Source organism: Heterodontus francisci, chromosome 17, assembly GCF_036365525.1.
Source record: "Heterodontus francisci isolate sHetFra1 chromosome 17, sHetFra1.hap1, whole genome shotgun sequence".
Lineage (NCBI taxonomy): Eukaryota > Metazoa > Chordata > Chondrichthyes > Heterodontiformes > Heterodontidae > Heterodontus > Heterodontus francisci.
In genome coordinates this window covers 60678434-60699722 of record NC_090387.1, presented here as the reverse complement: position 1 = coordinate 60699722, position 21289 = coordinate 60678434, and the positions used below count along the sequence as shown (strand labels likewise).

The window sequence follows — 21289 nt, the reverse complement described above, 5'->3', positions numbered from 1 at the left end:
TTGCGCCGACCTGTGAAACCACCTGACCTACACTATTCCATTTTCATCCATATGTCTATCCAATGACCACTTAAATGCCCTTAAAGTTGGTGAGTCTACTACTGTTGCAGGCAGGGCGTTCCACGCCCCTACTACTCTCTGTGTAAAGAAACTACCTCTGACATCTGTCCTATATCTATCACCCCTCAACTTAAAGCTATGTCCCCTCGTGTTTGCCATCACCATCCGAGGAAAAAGGCTCTCACTATCCACCCTGTCCAACCCTCTGATTATCTTATATGTCTCTATTAAGTCACCTCTTCTCCTCCTTCTCTCTAACGAAAACAACCTCAAGTCCCTCAGCCTTTCCTCGTAAGACCTTCCCTCCATACCAGGCAACATCCTAGTAAATCTCCTCTGCACCTTTTCCAAAGCTTCCACATCCTTCCTGTAATGCAGTGACCAGAACTGCACGCAATACTCCAGGTGCGGCCGCACAAGAGTTCTGTACAGCTGCAGCATGACCTCGTGGCTCCTAAACTCGATCCCCCTACTAATAAAAGCTAACACACCATATGCCTTCTTAACAGCTCTATTAACCTGGGTGGCAACTTTCAGGGATTTATGTACCTGGACACCAAGATCTCTCTGCTCATCTACGCTACCAAGAATCTTCCCATTAGCCCAGTATTCTGCAATCCTGTTACTCCTTCCGAAGTGAATCACCTCACACTTTTCCGCATTAAACTCCATTTGCCATCTCTCAGCCCAGCTCTGCAGCCTATCTATGTCCCTCTGTAACCTACAACATCCTTCGGCACTATCCACAACTCCACCGACCTTCGTGTCATCCGCAAATTTACTAACCCACCCTTCTACACCCTCATCCAGGTCATTTATAAAAATGACAAACAGCAGTGGCCCCAAAACAGATCCTTGCGGTACACCACAAGAAACTATACTCCAGGATGAACATTTACCATCAACCACCACCCTCTGTCTTCTTTCAGCTAGCCAATTTCTGATCCAAAGCACTAATTCACCTTCAATCCCATACTTCTGTATTTTCTGCAATAGCCTACCGTGGGGAACTTTATCAAACACCTTACTGAAATCCATATAGACCACATCCACGGCTTTACCCTCATCCACCTGTTTGGTCACCTTGTCAAAAAACTCAATAAGGTTTGTGAGGCACGACCTACCCTTCACAAAACCGTGCTGACTATCTCTAATGAACTTATTATTTTCAAGATGATTATAAATCCTATCTCTTATAACCTTTTCCAACATTTTACCCACAACCGAAGTAAGGCTCACAGGTCTATAATTACCAGGGCTGTCTCTACTCCCCTTCTTGAACAAGGGGACAACATTTGCTATCCTCCAGAAATTTGATTTTTATTGCATCAACTCAGTTTGGTATTTAGCACAAGGGTCACATGCAAATTTATGAGATAAGGCAATCTCTGGAAATATAGCTGCATCCACCGGTTTAGTTATGGAATAATCCGTCGTAATTTTTGCTCAAATACCAGATCTGAAAGGTGTGTTTTGGATGGGGGGTGGGGGGGAAGGGCAAATAGTTAATGTAATTGATATTAAGGGTTGGGAAAGGGGCGTTAGAAATTTATTTAATAAATTTTGAGGGGTGTATCTTTAAAAAAATACATGTTGACTGGCAGGGCTGGCTGCCCTTTAAAAACGGCACCAGTGCCTCTGCACAGGCAGCTGATGCCATTGCCAGGGACGGACAGCCCGCCCCCTCCATGTGATTGGGGTGGGGGAGGGGTGGAAGAGCGGGCCCCCCATGCTATTTAAATGAGCCGCCCTGGGCTCTTAAATCCAGCCCATTTTGAGCAACAAAGGTTCACTGGACTGGTGAACCAGACCGGGGATTGTCCAATGAGGAGAAATTGAATAGACTATGCCTACATTCCCTAGAATTTAGAAGATGACAAGGTAATCGAATTAAAACATACAAGGGGAAAAATTTGCTTACATAGCACATGCAGGCTACGTTGATTCCCGGGGACAGGCAGTTCCATTGGTCAGTAACTGCACAGCCCACACAGCAGTCTTCAATGCTCTTCAAAGGAGGAATGCTGTGTGGGCCACGCAGGTAGCGGCCCACATCGCTGTGCGTCCCTAGGGATTCGACGCAAGCCTGCATAGTACCACTTACGCAAAGTAATTTTTCCCCATACGTTTCTTAAAGAGCTTGGCAGAGTAGATGCTGAGAGGATGTTTCCCTGGGCTGGGGAGTCTAGAACTAGGGGTCACTGTCTCAGAATAGGGGCTCAATCATCTAGGACTCAGCTGAGGAGACTTTCCTTCACTCAAAGGGTTGCAAACCTTTGATATTCTCTAATCCAGAGAGCTGTGGCTGCTCAGTCTTTGACTAAATTCTAGAGAGACTGACAGACGTTTGAGTATTAAAGGATATGGGGAAAGTACGCAAAGATGGCATTGAGGTAGATCAGCCATGATCTTGATTGGTGCAGGAGGCTCGAAGGGCCAAATAGCCTACCTCCTGCTTCTATTTCTTACATTCTTATATAATTTTACCCCAGCAGAAATTAGTTGGACCTGTCCCATGTTGTCTTGCGCTGACTTCAGAATCCTGTAACTCTACAGCAGTGTTTATTTTCCTCCTTAAGGGTCAGCGCAGAGCCTAGCTAATTTAAAATCACACTTCCCACTGGCACTTTTAAATAGCCAGGCTGTGTGCGCTTATTTTGAAATGGACAGTTGTGTTGAGACTAGCAGGCTGGACTACTGGAGGCGAGTGCACGCTTCCTTTGCCTCCGCCTGTGTAGCTCGAGAATTCACAACGGGTTTTCGGAAGGGTTTTGGTGGGCTCTCCAACTCTGTGCAGACCCCCTGTGATGTGAAGAAAAAGCTGAGCCAGTAGCTCAGGTCCACAATTCCTGTTGATACTGCACAATGAAGAGGCGAGCGAAGCTGGAGAGAACGGGTTGGGCAGGTGGAGAAAGGCAAGACTATTCAAAGTCCAGAGCAGCAATGAGCAGTGTTGAGAACTGCGGAAAGGTTTCCTCCAACATAGAGCTTCGCTATATAAAATGTTTTGTGATATTTTAGTTATTTAATAAAATGTGTGTTACACATGACTGCTCAACACTGCAAGCTTTTCAGCTCTGAGGGAACATTGCTTGAAAGGTCCTGCTCTTGGTAATCATTATTGATTTGTTTTCCGCATCCATAAATTGTTAAGCCAATGTTTACTCCTAATGCAATTGATCTAATGGAGAATCTTAAAAAAAACAACAGCAGTATATTGTATTTGTCGATGTAAATTTGTTGCTCTATGTTACACTGAGCTATAAATAGTTACCAAGAATCAACGTCTGGATTTCATTTAAAATTATAGCAAACAAGATTGTTATGTTTTATTAAATTAAAGGTTTTTTTAAAATATTGTTTCCATACCTCTTTCATCTTAATAACAATATGCTGCTTTTTTGGCCAACACCAACAGTTTAACTGCTACAGTAATATTCAGTGTTCTATCAGTAACACAGCAGCCTTTGCTTTATAAATGTTATTGAATTTTTACAGCGAGCAACCTTTTCCCTCCAGTAATTTTAATCCTCTGCCTTTTTTTTGAAGGCGTTCACCCTTTGTTGAAGCAAGGTTTGAAAGGCACTAGGCACTCTCCACCACCTCTGCCGTTAATCATGCACAAACCTCAATGGCGGAAGCGGGCAATTCAACCACAGAAGGTTAAAACATAATTTTGGTCCTGCCCAGTCCGTACAGCTCAACCGCTCACTGAATAAACTCATCAATCCATTGTGGGAGCACAGAGCCTTCATTTGGTGGGTGTTCTGGATGCAAATCCTCTGTCACTGGAAATCACACTTGCTTTACTATGACCAGAATTATTCCCTGTAATCTCTTGAAGGGCTAAATGAAGCGTAAATAAATTGTAAATTAAGACTTCTGTGCTGAACTACTACTAAACTTGTTGACCAGGTGCCATAAAAAGGTTGCTACATAAGATAAGAGCTCATGGGGTTGGGTTAATATATTAGCATAGATAGAGGTTTGGCTAACAACAGGAAACACAGAGTTTGGATAAATGGGGCATTTTCAGGTTGGTAAACTCTGACTAGTGGAGTGCCGCAGGGATAAGCGCCAGGGCCTCAACTATTTACAATCTATATTAGTGACTTGGATGAAGGGACAAAGAGCAGGATTTTATGCGAGGTGGGGCTCCCAGTACCGGGCCAAAACGTTGGTGGGGGGGAACCCAACCTCTCAATTTTTTCTGATCCCTGGAGTGATCCTCCGGTCTTTTGGGGTCAAAGTTTGAGGCGGCAGATCCCCATCCCTTTAAACACTTAATACGGACAGGGATCCTGCCCCCAAGAGCTGCGGGCCAATCAGAGGGCCAGCAGCTCATCAGTATCAGCAGCGCTACTGGGAGTGGTGGCCATTGCCAGTACTGCAGAGACGTCAGACCCAGGCCCAGCATTGGAACTAAAGCCTGGCTACCCGACCCGAACCTGACTACATGTGTCCGGTTCGAGCTCGGGTCGGGCCGGGCTGGACAGTGCTGCTTCCAGGAAGTCACGGGATCAGGCTCACCCATGATTCCCCACAACTCCATCTGCAGGAATAGCCTGCTGCCGGAATGGATGAACAGGATCACAATTATCACCATTTGAACAAGGTAGAGTACAATAATTTGTTTGATATCATTAAATTTATTGCAATACCTGGGACGGGTCGGGCTTGAAAAAAAATGAAAGGACCCGGGCCTGGGTCGCGTTGGCTGCGGTTGGGTCGGACCCGGATCAGGTTTCAATTTTAAACCCGAGCAGGCCTTTAGTGGGAACCCCGGACCTCAGGTAAGTGAGGCGAGGTCACTGGGGTAAGTCCAGAAGGGCCCGGGAGGTGGGGTGGGCATTTGGTCCAGGGGGAGGGGGGTCCGGGGGGTACATTTGTTCTTAGTGTGGGTCCTTTATGGGCCACAAATTGCCCACAAAGGAGGGTCCCCCCCAACCTCAAGCCCACAGGGAGGGCACCTCGTTTTCCAAGGAGTCCTCCCTGCGTGGTGGAGGCCACCCCCGCCGCTTCTAAGATCCCAGCGACAGCAGGAAGAGGCCCTTAATTGGCCTCTGGGCAGGAAGACCATCATCGGCCTATCCTATCCCCGGGAGAACAGGAATCTGCAATCCTGGTGTCGTGTTCTGTGGTGGCCGCAGCCACTCCGATTCTCTGCACCCCCCCCCATGAAACCCACAGTCGGGAAGAAAACAAGATCCAGCCCAAAGTGTACTATAGCCAAATTTGCAGACAATAAAATGATGGGTAGGAAAGCAAGTTGTGAGGGGGACACAAAGAGTCTGCAAAGGGATATTAGGTTAAGTGATTGGGCAAAGATTTGGCAGATGGTGTATGATATGGGAAATTGTGAGGTTATCCACCTTGGTAGGAAGAATAGAAAAGCAGATTATTATTTTAATAGAGAGACACGGATCTGGGTGCTCTTGTACATGAATCACAAAAAGTTGGCATGCAGGTACAGCAAGTAATTAGGAAGGTAAACAGACTGTTGGCCTTTATTGCAAGGGGGATGGAGTATAAAAGTAGGGCAGTATTGCTACAACAGTATAGGACATTGGTGAGACCACACCTAGACTACTGCATACTGTTTTGGTCTCCTTACTTAAGGAGAGATATACTTGCATTGGAGCAGTTCAGAGAAGGTTCACTAGGTTGATTCCTGGAATGAAGGAGTTGTCTTATGAGGAGAGGTTGAGCAGGTTGGGCCGATACTCACTGGACTTTAGAAAAATGAGAGGTGATCTTATTGAAACATATAACATTTTGAGGGGGCTTGACAGGGTAGATGCTGAGAGGATGTTTCCCCTCGCGAGGGAACCTAGAACTAGGAGGCACAGTTTCAGAATAAGGGGTCTCGCATTTAAGACGGAGATGAGGAGGAATTGCTTCTCTCAGAGGTTGTTAATCTTTGGAGTTCTCTACCTCAGAGAGCAGTGGAGTCTGGGTCATTGAATATATTCAAGTCTGAGGCAGATTTTTGATCTACAAGGGTTATGGGGGACAGGCAGGAAAGTGCAGTTGAGGCCACAATCAGATCAGCCATAATCTTACTGGATGGCGGAACAGGATCAAGGGGCCGAATGGCCTACTCCTGCTCCTTCACTGCCTGTAAAGCGCTTTGGGAAGTCCTGAGGTTGTGAAAAGTGGAAATGTGTTTTTTTTTTAAAAATAAATATGAACTTCATGCATATATTCTTTATAGAGCAAAGCTTTGTATGTGTGAATATGAAAGGTGCTATTTAAATGCAAGACTTTCCTTTATTAATTACTATTACAGCTGTAATAACTCTGCAGGATTTGGCAAACAATCTTTCGCTGGGAAGCAGGTAGGCTTATGTCACGTTTCTGTCTCAAAAAACAGAAGAACAAAAATTAAACTCCTCGCCAGCAACTTCCTTCTTCACCCTCTCAGAAAATCTTTCAACAGTCTGACATGTCCTTTCACTGGAGACAATGTTAAATATCCTTCGTTATAGTGACAGAAAGTGAAATTATAGAGTGCACAGCCCAGAAACAGGCCATTCAGTCCAACCAGTCCATGTCAGAGTTTTAACTCTGCTTGAGCCTCCTCCCATCCTTTCTCATCTAACTATATCAGCATAACCTACCATTCCCTTCTCCCTCCCATACATATACAGACTCCAAGCAAGTTTTCACAGTTTGGAATATGCATTGAGAAATGGGCAGCAAGGATTTTGAAACACAGCTATTACATTCCCTCAGTAAACCATTAACACTTTTAGAAACAATTCCTTATTTGTTTGCAGATCGACAGCGAACACTTGAAAGATAATTGTGCAACCACTTACAGCTTCAATTTTGTCAGGGTTGGATAACAGTGCTACTCCCATGCCACCCTACATAAATACAAAGGAAAACAAAGATTAATTGGAGCTGAAACTGCTTAAAAAAAAGAATCTATATAGTAAGTAATAAGCAAACCATAGTAATAGCTTCCTCATTCCAGACAGCAATATGAAGTGTAAGTGCCCAAGGAGATCCTGAGGTCTTCCTAAAGAAGTGGTTTCTGTGAAATACTTGGGATATTGTGACAATTTACTATGTTAAAGGTGCTATATAAATGCAAGTTGTTGCTGTTTCACCATCTGCCTCAAAAGGCAAGGTGACACTATTAAGGTGCAGAGAGGTGCAGAAACTGCCAGTTTCCATAAGATCTAAGGTACTTTTTTGGAATTTCAACTATATTTAAATATCTAATATTTCCATAATGTTAAATGCAACATTTCTGCTTCAATACTAAGGCAGGAAGCACAATCTCAGTTGGTTACCACAGCACATTAGAATGTAATTAGTAAGCAAAGAGAGGATATTAATGTACAATCTCAAGCATTAGAATTTGTGTAAACATTGCTGTTGGACTGTGTCCCATTTGCACATATTTCATAAATGCAAAATCTTATACCAAGGGATTTAACGCCTGAAATCAGGTCACAATGCTCCTTGTCATTAACTGAACATTGCATTACTAGTGGAGCAACACATCTGACCATACAGATCAAGATCACTTTTCACCTTGAAAGTCACAATTTATGGTATGATCATTTTCATTTGAAAGAAAGAGTGCGGTGAGCAGGGAGAGGCTTCATTGAACACAGCGCCAAGTACTGGGAGAGGCTAGCCTATCCAGTATCCTATCCTCGAGTCTATCCAGTATCCTATCCTCGAGTTTATCCAGTATCCTATCCTCGAGTCTATCCAGTATCCTATCCTCGAGTCTATCCAGTATCCTATCCTCGAGTCTATCCAGTATCCTATCCTCCAACCTATCCAGTATCCTATCCTCCAACCTATCCAGTATCCTATCCTCCAACCTATCCAGTATCCTATCCTCGAGTCTATCCAGTATCCTATCCTCGAGTCTATCCAGTATCCTATCCTCGAGTCTATCCAGTATCCTATCCTCCAACCTATCCAGTATCCTATCCTCCAACCTATCCTCGAGTCTATCCAGTATCCTATCCTCGAGTCTATCCAGTATCCTATCCTCGAGTCTATCCAGTATCCTATCCTCGAGTCTATCCAGTATCCTATCCTCCAACCTATCCTCCAACCTATCCTCGAGTCTATCCAGTATCCTATCCTCGAGTCTATCCAGTATCCTATCCTCGAGTCTATCCAGTATCCTATCCTCGAGTCTATCCAGTATCCTATCCTCGAGTCTATCCAGTATCCTATCCTCGAGTCTATCCAGTATCCTATCCTCGAGTCTATCCAGTATCCTATCCTCGAGTCTATCCAGTATCCTATCCTCGAGTCTATCCAGTATCCTATCCTCGAGTCTATCCAGTATCCTATCCTCGAGTCTATCCAGTATCCTATCCTCGAGTCTATCCAGTATCCTATCCTCGAGTCTATCCAGTATCCTATCCTCGAGTCTATCCAGTATCCTATCCTCGAGTCTATCCAGTATCCTATCCTCGAGTCTATCCAGTATCCTATCCTCGAGTCTATCCAGTATCCTATCCTCGAGTCTATCCAGTATCCTATCCTCGAGTCTATCCAGTATCCTATCCTCGAGTCTATCCAGTATCCTATCCTCGAGTCTATCCAGTATCCTATCCTCGAGTCTATCCAGTATCCTATCCTCGAGTCTATCCAGTATCCTATCCTCCAACCTATCCAGTATCCTATCCTCCAACCTATCCAGTATCCTATCCTCCAACCTATCCAGTATCCTATCCTCCAACCTATCCAGTATCCTATCCTCCAACCTATCCAGTATCCTATCCTCCAACCTATCCAGTATCCTATCCTCCAACCTATCCAGTATCCTATCCTCCAACCTATCCAGTATCCTATCCTCCAACCTATCCAGTATCCTATCCTCCAACCTATCCAGTATCCTATCCTCCAACCTATCCAGTATCCTATCCTCCAACCTATCCAGTATCCTATCCTCCAACCTATCCAGTATCCTATCCTCCAACCTATCCAGTATCCTATCCTCCAACCTATCCAGTATCCTATCCTCCAACCTATCCAGTATCCTATCCTCCAACCTATCCAGTATCCTATCCTCCAACCTATCCAGTATCCTATCCTCCAACCTATCCAGTATCCTATCCTCCAACCTATCCAATATCCTATCCTCGAGACTATCCAGTTCAGTGGAACGAGCCCTTCAAAGAAAATCAAGTGTGACATTACAGGCAAGCAGGTAGGTGATTGGTTGGGGAAGAAGCTATCTGTTTGGTGAGTATCTGGTAAGTGATTAAGGCCTATTCTAATCCTAATGTTTAAAATAGTAAAGGGGCTAGTGGTAAGCTTAATGAAATATATAAAAAAGGAAAAATAAATAATTGAATAAAATAATTAAGTAGTTAATTGAAACACATTAAGGATGGCAGGACAGGTGATGTGTCATGGCTGCAGCATGTGGGAGCTCCTGGACGCCAGTGTTATCCAGGGCAAACACGCCTGCAGTAAGTGTTTGCAGCTCAAAGAGCTTCGGCTCAAAGTAATTGAACTGGAGGCCGAGCTGCAGACACTGCGACACATCAGAGAGGGGGAAGTTACTTGGACATTTTGTGCCAGGAGCAAGTCACACTCCTCTGGATAGGGTTTTCTGATTTGGCCAGTGGTCAGGGAGAAGAGAGTGTGGCTGCAGCTGAGGCAGGTAGGGGGACCCAGAGGGCAGGAATGCAGGCGCCTCAGCCTTTGCGATTGTCCAACAGGTTTGAGGTTCTATCAGCCACTTGGCCCCTTGAGCCTGCTCTGCCATTCAATAAGTTCATGGCTGAACTGATTTCTCCACATTACCACCTACCCCCGATAACCTTTCACCCCCTTGCTTATCAAGAATCTATCTCCCTCTGCCTTAAACATATTCAAAGACTCTGCTTCCACCGCCTTTTGAGGAAGAGAGTTCCAAAGACTCATGACTCTCCAAGGGAAAAAATTTCTCTTCATCTTTATCTTAAATGAGTGACCCCTTATTTTTAAACAGTGACCCCGGTTCTAGATTCTCCACATGGGAAAACATCCTTTCCACATCCACCCTGTCGAGACCCCTCAAGACCTTAGATGTTTCAATCAAGTCGCCTCTTACTCTTCTAAATTCCAGCGGATACAAGTCCAATCTTTCCTCATAACATAGCCCGCCCATTCCAGGTATCAGTCTAGTAAACCTTCTTTGAACTGCTTCCAACACTTTTATGTCCTACCTTAAATAAGGAGACCAATACTGTACACAGTACTCCAGATGTGGTCTCACCAATGCCCTGTATAACTGAAGCATAACCTCCCTAATTTTGTATTCAATTCCCCTTGCGATAAATGATAACGTTCTATTAGCTTTCCTAATTACGTGCTGTACCTGCGTACTAACCTTTTGTGATTTATGCACTTGGACAGCCAGATCCCTTTGCATCTCAGAGTTCCGCAACCTCTCACCATTTAGATAATATGCTTCTTTGTTATTGTTCCTGCCAAAATGGACAACTTCGTGGCGCAGTGGTTAGCACCGCAGCCTCACAGCTCCAGGGACCCGGGTTCGATTCCGGGTACTGCCTGTGTGGAGTTTGCAAGTTCTCCCTGTGTCTGCGTGGGTTTCCTTTGGGTGCTCCGGTTTCCTCCCACAAGCCAAAAGACTTGCAGGTTGATAGGTAAATTGGCCATTATAAATTGTCACTAGTATAGGTAGGTGGTAGGGAAATATAGGGACAGGTGGGGATGTTTGGTAGGAATATGGGATTAGTGTAGGATTAGTATAAATGGGTGGTTGATGTTCGGCACAGACTCGGTGGGCCGAAGGGCCTGTTTCAGTGCTGTATCTCTAATCTAATCTTCGCATTTTCCTACACCATACTTCATCTGCCAGATTTTTGCCCACTCACTAACCTACCTATATCCCTTTGTAGCCTTCTTATGTCCTCTTCACAACTTATTTTCCTACCTATCTTTGTGTCATTAGCAAATTTAGCAACCATACCTTTGGTCTCTTCATCTAAGTCATTTATATAAATTGTAAAAAGTTGAGGCCCCAGCACAGATTCCTGTGGCACACCACTCATTACATCTTGCCAACAGAAAATGACCCATTTATGCCTACTCTCTGTTTCCTGTTAGCTAGCCAATCTTCTATCCATGCCAAAATGTTACCCCCTACACCATGAACTTTTATTTTCCGCAATAACCTTTGATGTGGCACCTTATCAAATGCCATCTGGAAATCTAAGTACAATACATCCACCAGTTCCCCTTCATCCACAGAACATGTAATTCCCTCAAAGAACTCCGATAAATTGCTTAAACGTGATTTCCCTTTCACAAAACCATGTTGTCTCTGCCTGATTACCGTCAATTTTTCTAAATGCCCTGCTACAACGTCTTTAATAATAACTTCTAACATTTTCCCTAAGACAAATGTTAAGCTAACTGGCCTGTAGTTTCCTGCTTTCTGTCTCCCCTTTTTGAATAAACGAGTTACATTTGCTATTTTCCAGTCCAGCAGAACCTTCCCTGAATCTAGGGAATTTTGGTAAATTAAAACTAACGTATCAACTATCTCACTAGCCACTTCTCTTGAGACCCTAGGATGAAGTCCATCAGGACCCGGGGACTTCTCAGCCCACAGCTCCAACAAATTATTCAGTACCACTTCCCTGGTGATTGTAATTTTCTTGAGTTCCTCCCTCCCTTCTATTTCCTGACTTACAGCTAATTCTGGGATGTTACATGTATCCTCTATAGTGAAGACCAATGCGAAATATCTGCTCAATTCATCTGCTATCTCTTTTTTATCCATTATTAATTCCCCAGACTCATTTTCTATAGGACCAACATTCACTTTGTTAACTCTTTTCTTTTTAAAATATCTATATAAACTCTTACTATCTGTCTTTTTATATTTCTAGCTAGCTTTCTCTTGTACTCTAATTTTACCTTCCTTATCAATCTTTTAGTCAGTCTTTGCTGATTTTTATATCCTGTCCAATCTTCTGACCTGCAACCCATCTTTGCACAATTATATGCTTTTTCTTTAAGTTTGATACTATCTTTAACTGTTTTAGTTAACCGCGGATGGTGGGTTCTCCCTCCCAGCCCTTGGAATTTTTCTTTCTTATTGGAATTTTTCTTTCTCATTGGAATGTATCTATTCTGTGTATTCTGAAATATTCCCTTAAATGCCTGCCACTGCATCTCTATTGACCTATCCCTTAACCTAATTTGCCAGTTTACTTCAGCTAGCTCTGCTTTCATGCCCTCATAAAAGTTTAAAATACTGGTCTTGGAGCCACTCTTCTCTCCCTCAAACTGAATGCAAAATTCAATTATATTTTGTGTTACTTTTATCGAATGCCTTTTGAAAATCCACATGCACAAGATCAACCACAATACCCTAATCAGCCTTCTCTGTTCCTCAAAAGAACTATCAAGTTGGGGTGGCACAGTGGCGCAATGGTTAGCACCGCAGCCTCACAGCTCCAGCGACCCGGGTTCGGTTCTGAGTACTGCCTGTGCGGAGTTTGCAAAAGTTCTCCCTGTGACTGCATGGGTTTCTGTCAAGTGCTCCGGTTTCCTCCCACAGCCAAAGACTTGCAAGTTAATAGGTAAATTGGCCACTGTAAATTGCCCCTAGTGTAGGTAGGTGGTAGGAGAATTGAGGGAAGGTGGGGATGTGGTAGGGAATATGGGATTAATGTAGGATTGTATAAATGGGTGGTTGATAGTCGGCACAGACTCAGTGGGCCGAAGGGCCTGTTTCAGTGCTGTATCTCTCTATGACTCTAAGTTAGTCAATCACAATTTGCCTTTAACAAATCCATGCCAGTTTTCATTTATTAACCCATATTTTTGCCAGCACCAATTAATTCTGTCCCAAATTATTGTTTCTAAAAGTTTCTCACCAGTGACATTAAACTCACTTGCCTGTTGTTTCCAGGTTTTGCCCTCTCCCCTTTTTTTGAACAGAAGTGTAACATTTACAATCCTCCAGTCCTCTGGCACCAGTCCCCTATCTAAGACTGTGACCAGAGTCTTTGCAACTTCCACTGTAATTAAAACGTGCCGACTGATGACTGTAAGCCTAAAAAGTTGAGCACAATTTGAAGAGTCTTCCCGGACCAGTACAACCATCAGAATCTCTCAGTATCATAGAATTAATAACAAGGAAACAGTTCATTTGGCCCAACTGGTCTATGCCAGCATTTATACTCCACACAAGCCTCCTCCCACTCAAATGCTATCAGCATATCCTTCTATTCCTTTCTCCTTCATGCTGGGGAGAATGCGGTCAGGTTTGTGATTCAATATAGGAAAATGGGTTGCCAAATAAAAAATTCAGCCGACATTTATTGGGGTACGTGCCCCGCAAGATGTGCTGTTTGCAACCACCCCTACCCCTACCATGGTTACTACAGCAAAGCACTCACATAAGCGAGGAGCAATACTTGTTCAATTGGTAATAAAAATTTGATTCAGCACTATGGATGCAAACACTACTTTTGTAAATCACAAACTGCATAAGTGTAATTCTTTAATGTAGGAAAAATCCATTGCAATGGGTGAAAGCAAAGTGTTATCTTACCTTAGTAGAATATTCTTTTGGGCAGCCCATATTTACATCAATTCCAGCTACATCATTTTCTCTGTGGAAAATTAGGAATATATTTACAAAAATATATATGCTTGGCAAAATATCCTGCAAATAAACATTATGACTTCATAATCCTTACATTCGTAAGAGTTACTTTTTTGTATACTAGCTGATCGTCTGCAATGCTGCACACACTGATGTGCAAAGTGCAATAACTAAAGTGTGACCAGAGTAAGTGAAACTTTTAAGTGTGCTCTAAACAAAAGCCTCTTACTGTATGAACAGCAGGTTCACCATCGCGTTGTTCACCATGCTGTTAGAATATGCTGTTTTACAATAAGACTGTTGGTGCCACATAGGGTACACCATCGCATTGAGAAATATGTAATTTTTTGATGTTTTTATTTTATTTAAAACTTTATTTTGGAAGTGTGGATTGGTCAGGTGATTTGGAGGATGCACTGTTTTATAACAATGGAGTAGTTATCAACAAAGTGTGTATCAACAAACTTATGTATGACAGGGAGAGTGTTATGGAAACCTAGTGTTACTGCATCCAACTTTATTCTCTCCTGCAATCCACACATGGACACTTTCCATCAGGAGTCACTCGACAGCGAATGGGAGCTAGAATATGGATTGATTTTTCTCATCTTTAGCCATCCTTTTTTCCCCAAATAAAAATTACAGTCAATTAATCAGTAAACATAACCTGTTGAGGAGGATATTGTTCCTTTTTCCTTCCATCAGCTTTCGCCTCTCCCCTCTTCAATTCATTGATACCTTCCTGAGGTACAGTTCTGGGATAAAGCCACTAGGCTACCCTCCAGCACTTTGCCCAAGGGACCAATTTATGTGCAAGTCTAGACTGATTTGTGATGGGCTATTTAACCATGGGGGGTGCATTACAGCAAAGCCTCATGCTGTCCTCACCTGGAATCCACAGAAATACACTTTCTAACAGCTGCCATTAGATAATGATCAGCAGGAAGGTCAGGATTGATTTCTCCCTCAACCCAGGTGCACTGAGGCCAATTGCAGCAGATCAGCTGTGGTGCTAGCTGAAACCAATAAACTCTTCATAGATTGGAGATCTGGTGTGGGTGGTGAAACCACTCACTGAATAAACTCACAGAGTCAGTGGGTTGCGCTGATAAAGACCCTTTAGTGGAAGTTTTAAAATTATCTGTTTTGGTGCTGTATCTCTCTATGACTCTATATTTTAGCCCCAATTTTTCCAAGGAGAAAAAGAATATTCATGAGCTCTTTGCAAAAATGTTTTCCCCTCCATATTTCAGGAGAGACTTGCTTACAGCAAAGCGCAATAGTCACTTTCACACCTTGATAGTTAGGAGGGTTCCTTCGCCGTGCCCCCACCACCACCACCACCACCCCCTCCCCCACCCCCCCCACCTTCTGCAACTTAGCCTCCGTCTAATTTAGCAGCAAAAAATTCAAAATTAAGAGTTCCCAGGATTTCCAATCTTCTTTCATCAATGTGTTCCTGAGGAAACAGGACTGTTTGTAATAAACAATTACAGCTCCAATCTCTTCAAAAATGATAAGTCATGCAAGACTTTATTACATTGGACTTTCTTTTCCTCATAGTTTAATGCCCCTACATTCACTTATCGTGTAACTGTTCTTTGAGGGCACTTTACAGCAAGTTCATTTTAGGCATTTACTGTGACTGGCCTTTTAAAGACTTACACAAGCTGTGCGACAGTTAGAGCTCTCTGAGCATCAGCTGTGCCCTGCAACGTAATGGAAATAGAAAAAAAAACGATTAACTTCCAGACGAGTGCTGACAATATACGAAAAGCTTTTGAAGGGCTGAGAAAGTACATTACAATAAAATGACAGCAGCACATCATGAAATCCAAAAGTGACATGGCTAATTGGCATAATGTTTTCAGATTCTTAGCAGCACTATTTCTGAACTGTGAAATAGTAGTAAACTTCATGTCACTGAGCCACATTCTATTTAAACACTTAAAACTGATTTAGTATCATATGAACATATGAATTAGGAGCAGGAGTAGGCCACTCAGCCCGTCAAGCCTGCTCCGCCATTCAATAAGATCTTGGCTGATATGATTGTAACCTCAACTTCACATTCCCACTTACCCCCGATAACCTTTCACCCACCTGCTGATCAACAATCTATCTGCCTCGGCCTTAAAAATATTCAAAAGCTCTGCTTCCACCATCTTTTGAGGAAGAGAATTCCAAAGACTCATGACCCTCAGAGAAAAAATTTCTCCTCATCTCCGTCTTAAATGGGTGACCCCTTATTTTTAAACAGTCACCCCTAGTTCGAGATTCTCCCACAAGGGGAAACATCCTTTCCACATCCACCCTGTCAAGACCCCTCAGGATCCTATATGTTTCAATCAAGTCACCTCTTACTCTTCTAAATTCCAGCGGATACAAGCCTAGCCTGTCCAATCTTTCCTCATAAGACAATCCACCCATCCCAGGTATTAGTCTAGTAAACCTTCTCCCAACTGCTTCCAACGCATTTACATCCTTCCTTAAATAAGGAGACCAGTACTGTACACAGTACCCCAGATGTGGTCTCACCAATGCCCTGTATAACTGATGCAAACATCCCTACTTTTGTATTCAATTCCCCTCGCAATAAACAATAACATTCTATTAGCTTTCCTAATTACTTGCTGAACCTGCATACTAACCTTTTGTGATTCATGCACTAGGACACCCAGATCCCTCTGCATCTCAGAGCTCTGCAATCTCTCACCATTTAGATAATATGCATCTTTGTTATTGTTCCCTCCAAAATGGACAATTTCAATTTTTAACCACATTATACTCCATTTGGCAGATCTTTGCCCACTCACTTAACCTATCTATATCCCTTTGTAGCCCCCTTATGTCCTCTTCACAACTTATTTCCCGACCTATCTTTTTGTCATCAGCAAATTTAGCAACCATACCGTCAGTCCCTTCATCCAAGTCATTTATTTAAATTGTAAAAAGCTGAGGCCCCAGCACTGATCCCAATGGCACACCATTCTTAGAACTTAGAAAGATACAGCACTGAAACAGGCCATTCGGCCCACCGAGTCTGTGCTGACCATCAACTACCCATTTATACTAATCCTACATTAATCCCATAATCCCTACCACATCCCCACCTTCTCTCAATTCTCCTAACACCACCTACCTCTTCTAGGGGCAATTTACAATGGCCAATTTACCTATCAACCTGAAGGCTTTGGCTGTGGGAGGAAACCGGAGCACCCGGCAGAAACCCATGCGGTCACAGGAAGAATACTAATCCTACATTAATCCCAGATTCCTACCACATCCCCTCAATTCCCCTACCACCAACCTACACTAGGGGCAATTTACAATGGGCAATTTACCTATCACCTGCAAATCTTTGGCTGTGGGAGGAAGCCGGAGCACCCGGCGGAAACCCACGCGGTCACAGGGAGAACTTGCAAACTCCGCACAGGCAGTACCCAGAATCGAACCCGGGTCGCTGGAGCTGAGAAGCTGCGGTGCTAACCACTGCGCCAATGTGCCGCCATTGAACCATTACATCTTGCCAACCAGAAAATGACCCATTTATGCCTAGTCTCTGTTTCCTGTTAGCTAGCCAATTTCCTATCTATGCCATTATGTTACCCCCGACACCAGGAGCTTTTATTTTCTGGAATAACCTTTGCTGTGGCCCTTTATCAAAAGCCTTCTGGAAATCTAAGTACAGTACATCCACTGGTTGCCCTTTATCCACAGCACATGTTACTTCTTCAAAGAACTCCAATAAATTGGTTAGACATGATTTCGCTTTCACAAAACCATGTTGACTCTGCCTGATTACTTTGAATTTTTCCAAGTGCCCTACTATAACGTCTTTAATAGCTTCGAACATTTTCCCTATGACAGATGTTAAGCTAACTGGTCTGTAGTTTCCTGCTTTCTCTCTCCCTCCCTTTTTGAAGTAGCAGTAAATTCTAGGATGTATTATTTGCTTAATCTAAAAGATCCCATGACACTATTTTAAAGATGGCCAATATCTATCTCTCAACCAAAACCTAAAAAACAGGTTATTATCACGTTGCTGATTATGGGAACTTGCTGTGCACAGATTGACTGTCGTGTTTCCTACATTACAACAGTGGCTACACTTGGAAAAAAAAAAGTACTTCACTGGGTGCGAACTGCCTTTGGGCATTTTGAGGTCATGAAAGATGCTACATAAATGCAAGTCTCTTTTTTTCTCTTTTAAAACACTCTACACTGTATATGTTAAAACATGGTATCACTGAATGAAATGAATCCAAATAAATGGATTCAGCTGCTGATGTGCTCGACTGCTCGTATCTTGTCCTGGTTATCTTTGACTTAGAAGCCTACACCACCTCCCTTCTGACCTATTCTATCCTATTTCAAACACAAGCAGCCAAAATATCTCTTCAGATTTTAAAAAAGTTGCTATATTATCCCCCTCAATGGAGAGAAGACATTTAAGAACTCCTTAGCCCTGTGGGCTGACCCAGTGAGGTCATAGAGAAGGATCCAACTGTATTTCAATATGTCTGCCTTCATTTCAAACATGGCCCACACCCTTAAGTTAGTCCAGGAGCCAATCCAGAGTTGTCCAATCCACATAGTACAATACTGGCAAAGTAAACCCAGTTCATTAAGGTGGGATTGGCACTAACAGGAAAATCATGCCGGAGATATTTCTCCCCCTACCCACACCGACCACCCACCATCACCCCCCCCCACCCACTTAGGGTTGTTGCTAAAGCATTAGGAAACCAGCTTCCAACTACATTCAGGAGATGTCAGCTATAAAGAGACTTTGACAGGAATGACTGATCAAATCGGTGGCAAAGATGAAGGGAAGACATTTAGATCTAATTGGGTTGAAATTTAAAAACAGAGGATTGCAAAGCAGATCCGTGACAGATGATGATAACCAAGAGAAGCTATGCTAAGAGTTTCAAAACATGCAAGGGAAACAGACATAAAATTGGGGAAATCTCAGGCTGGCTAAAAAGATAGTGGACTCCACAAGAGAGGGCAGCCTTTGCTTTTGCTGCCAGCATTCCTTCTGGAACTCTGTTATCAGGAGTTCCTCTGCAAGAACTGAGAGCATATTTTAAATACAGGTGTAGATGCTGCGCCAATTTTTTGACCTTTACCAACTTGGCAGGTGGGAAACACATTTCCAGCTTGCAATGAGCAAGCACTTCCTGCCCGCCATCTTGCAGGCCATTAACAGCACATTTTGTGGTGCAGCACAGTCTAGGCCAATGGGTTTGTTGGTAGCGATGTACACTTGTCACTATCTTGTGTTACAAAGTGTGGACAACACCTCTTCACTGAAACTGATTTCATCAGTCTTAACTGTAATATTCTGCTGTTTTACATATAAAATGACACCTGTATCTTTTCACACACTGACAAACCCATTTAAAATTCCATTTCAATAGCCCAACATGCAGGCGGTATATATGAATTTTCAACATCCTGAAATCAGTGCTGCAAGGAACTTTGTACATCTTCACATTCCCCTTCCTCCTAAATTTGGCATTAGGCAAATCCGAAAGTTTCTAACCCAGAAAATGCACAAAATACAGAGCTGTGCAACTAATCCAGGGCTAATTCAGCTCAAGCTTTTACAGCCATCCAAAATGACTATTGCAAACCATCAGTAGTTATTGTAAATTGCCACTGGAATGAATGGTTATTTCTTACCATTTGGAAGACAACATGACGCTTTTCTCTTTCACAAGTCCTAAAAACGACTCGCTCGTCAGTTGCAACGTAATCTATGGTGTCCAGCACCTCTGAGAAAAACAAATGGAAAAACAGGCGGAGAAAGGTGGATGAGTGTATGCGTAAAAATGGGAGGGGGCAGTGGTGAGTGGAAGGGGGTAAAAACAATGAAATGGCATCTTTGATAATCAATTTCCATAACAGTTTGTAGCTATGTCTGGTATAGTGCCCAGTATTCCCATTACAAATTAGATTTGAAAATATTTTCATCAAGCAAGTTGCCTATGGGATAAAAAATACCAGAGTCCCGTTTTCTCTAGTTATGCAATCTGGGCAGAAGTGGCCAAACTAGTGCAAAAAAACAAGGGAATTTAAAACATATGTGAGTTACGCCCAAAACACTGACACTCGTTTTTAATGCCATCTTTTTTACATTGGTTCAAGATTCAACTCATCTGAATCGGGCCCTGCACGCACAACTGGCCAAGCTCCCAGGTTAAAATTGAGAGATTCTGCCGATTAGGGAAGGCTCAAGTTGCACTCATTTTCTATTTTTTCAAATTCTTTCTCAGAATGTGAGCGTAGTTGGCAAGGCCAGCATTTATTGCCCATCCCCAATTGCACTTGAGAAGGTTGTGGTGAGCCGCCTTCTTGAACTGCTGCAATCCTTCAGGTAAATGTGCTCCCACAGTGCTGTGCGGAGGAGAGCTCCAGGATTCTGATCCAGCGACAGTGAAGGAACGACAATATAGTTCCAAATCAGAATGGTGTGTGGCTTGGCGAGGAACTTGCAGGTGGTGGTGTTGCTTGTCCTTCTAGGTGGTAGAGGTCACGGGTTTGGAAGGTGCCGTCAAAGGAGCCATGGCGAGTTGCTGCAGTGCATCTTGTAGATAGTACACACTACTGGTGCTGTGTGCCGGTGGCGGAGGGAGTGAATGTTTAAGTTGGTGAATGGAGTGCCAATCAAGCGGACTGCTTTGTCCTGGATGGTGTCGAGCTTCTGGAGTGTTACTGGAGCTGCATCCAGGCAAATGGAGAGTATTCCATCACACTCCTCACTTGTGCCTTGTAGATGGTGGACAGGCATTGGGGAATCAGGAGGTGAGTTACTCGCTGCAGAATTCCCAGTCTCTAACCTGCTCTTGCAGCCACAGTATCTTTAGGCTGGTCCAGTTCAGTTTATGGTCAATGGTAACCACCCCCCCAGGATATTGATAGTGGGGGCTTGAGCGATGGTAATGTCATTGAATGTCAGGAGAGATGGTTAGATTCCCTCTTGTTGGAGAAGGTCATTGCCTGGCACTTGTGTGGCACAAATGTTACTTGCCACTTATCAGCCCAAGTCTGAATGTTGTCCAGGTCTCTCTGCATATGGACACGGCCTGCTTCAGTACCTGAGAAGTTGTAAATGGTACTGAACATCGTGCAATCATCAGTGAACATTCCCACTTCTGACCTTATGAAGAAGGGAAGGTCATTGATGAATCAGCTGAAAATGACTCGGCCTAGGACACTACCCTGAGGATGTCCTGCAGGGGCAGCACAGTGGCGCAGTGGTTAGCACCGCAGCCTCACAGCTTCAGGGACCCGGGTTCAATTCTGGGTATTGCCTGTGTGGAGTTTGCAAGTTCTCCCGGTGACCGCGTGGGTTTTCGCCAGGTGCTCCGGTTTCCTCCCACCGCCAAAGACTTGCAGGTGATAGGTAAATTGGCCATTGTAAATTGCCCCTAGTGTAGGTAGGTGGTAGGGAATATGGGATTACTGTAGGGTTAGTATAAATGGGTGGTTCTTGGTCGGCACAGACTTGGTGGGCCGAAGGGCCTGTTTCCGTGCTGTATCTCTAAATAAATAAATAAAAACTGTCCTGGGACTAAGATGAAAACAGAAAGTGCTAGAAATACT

At 43.5% G+C, this 21289-nt stretch overlaps 1 protein-coding gene across 5 annotated transcripts in view; it reads right to left on the bottom strand.

The window, feature by feature from the left end:
- Nucleotides 1–21289, bottom strand: part of dus2 (dihydrouridine synthase 2) — a 111016-nt gene that overhangs the window by 71566 nt on the left and 18161 nt on the right. For all 5 annotated transcript variants that reach the window (XM_068049489.1, XM_068049490.1, XM_068049493.1 and 2 more), the window contains exons 4-7: nucleotides 19367–19458; nucleotides 15341–15384; nucleotides 13622–13682; nucleotides 6882–6929 (exon numbers count right to left, since the gene is read on the bottom strand). In XM_068049489.1, coding sequence (XP_067905590.1) covers nucleotides 6882–6929; nucleotides 13622–13682; nucleotides 15341–15384; nucleotides 19367–19458 — 245 coding nt within the window. The remainder of the gene's footprint in view (nucleotides 1–6881; nucleotides 6930–13621; nucleotides 13683–15340; nucleotides 15385–19366; nucleotides 19459–21289) is intronic.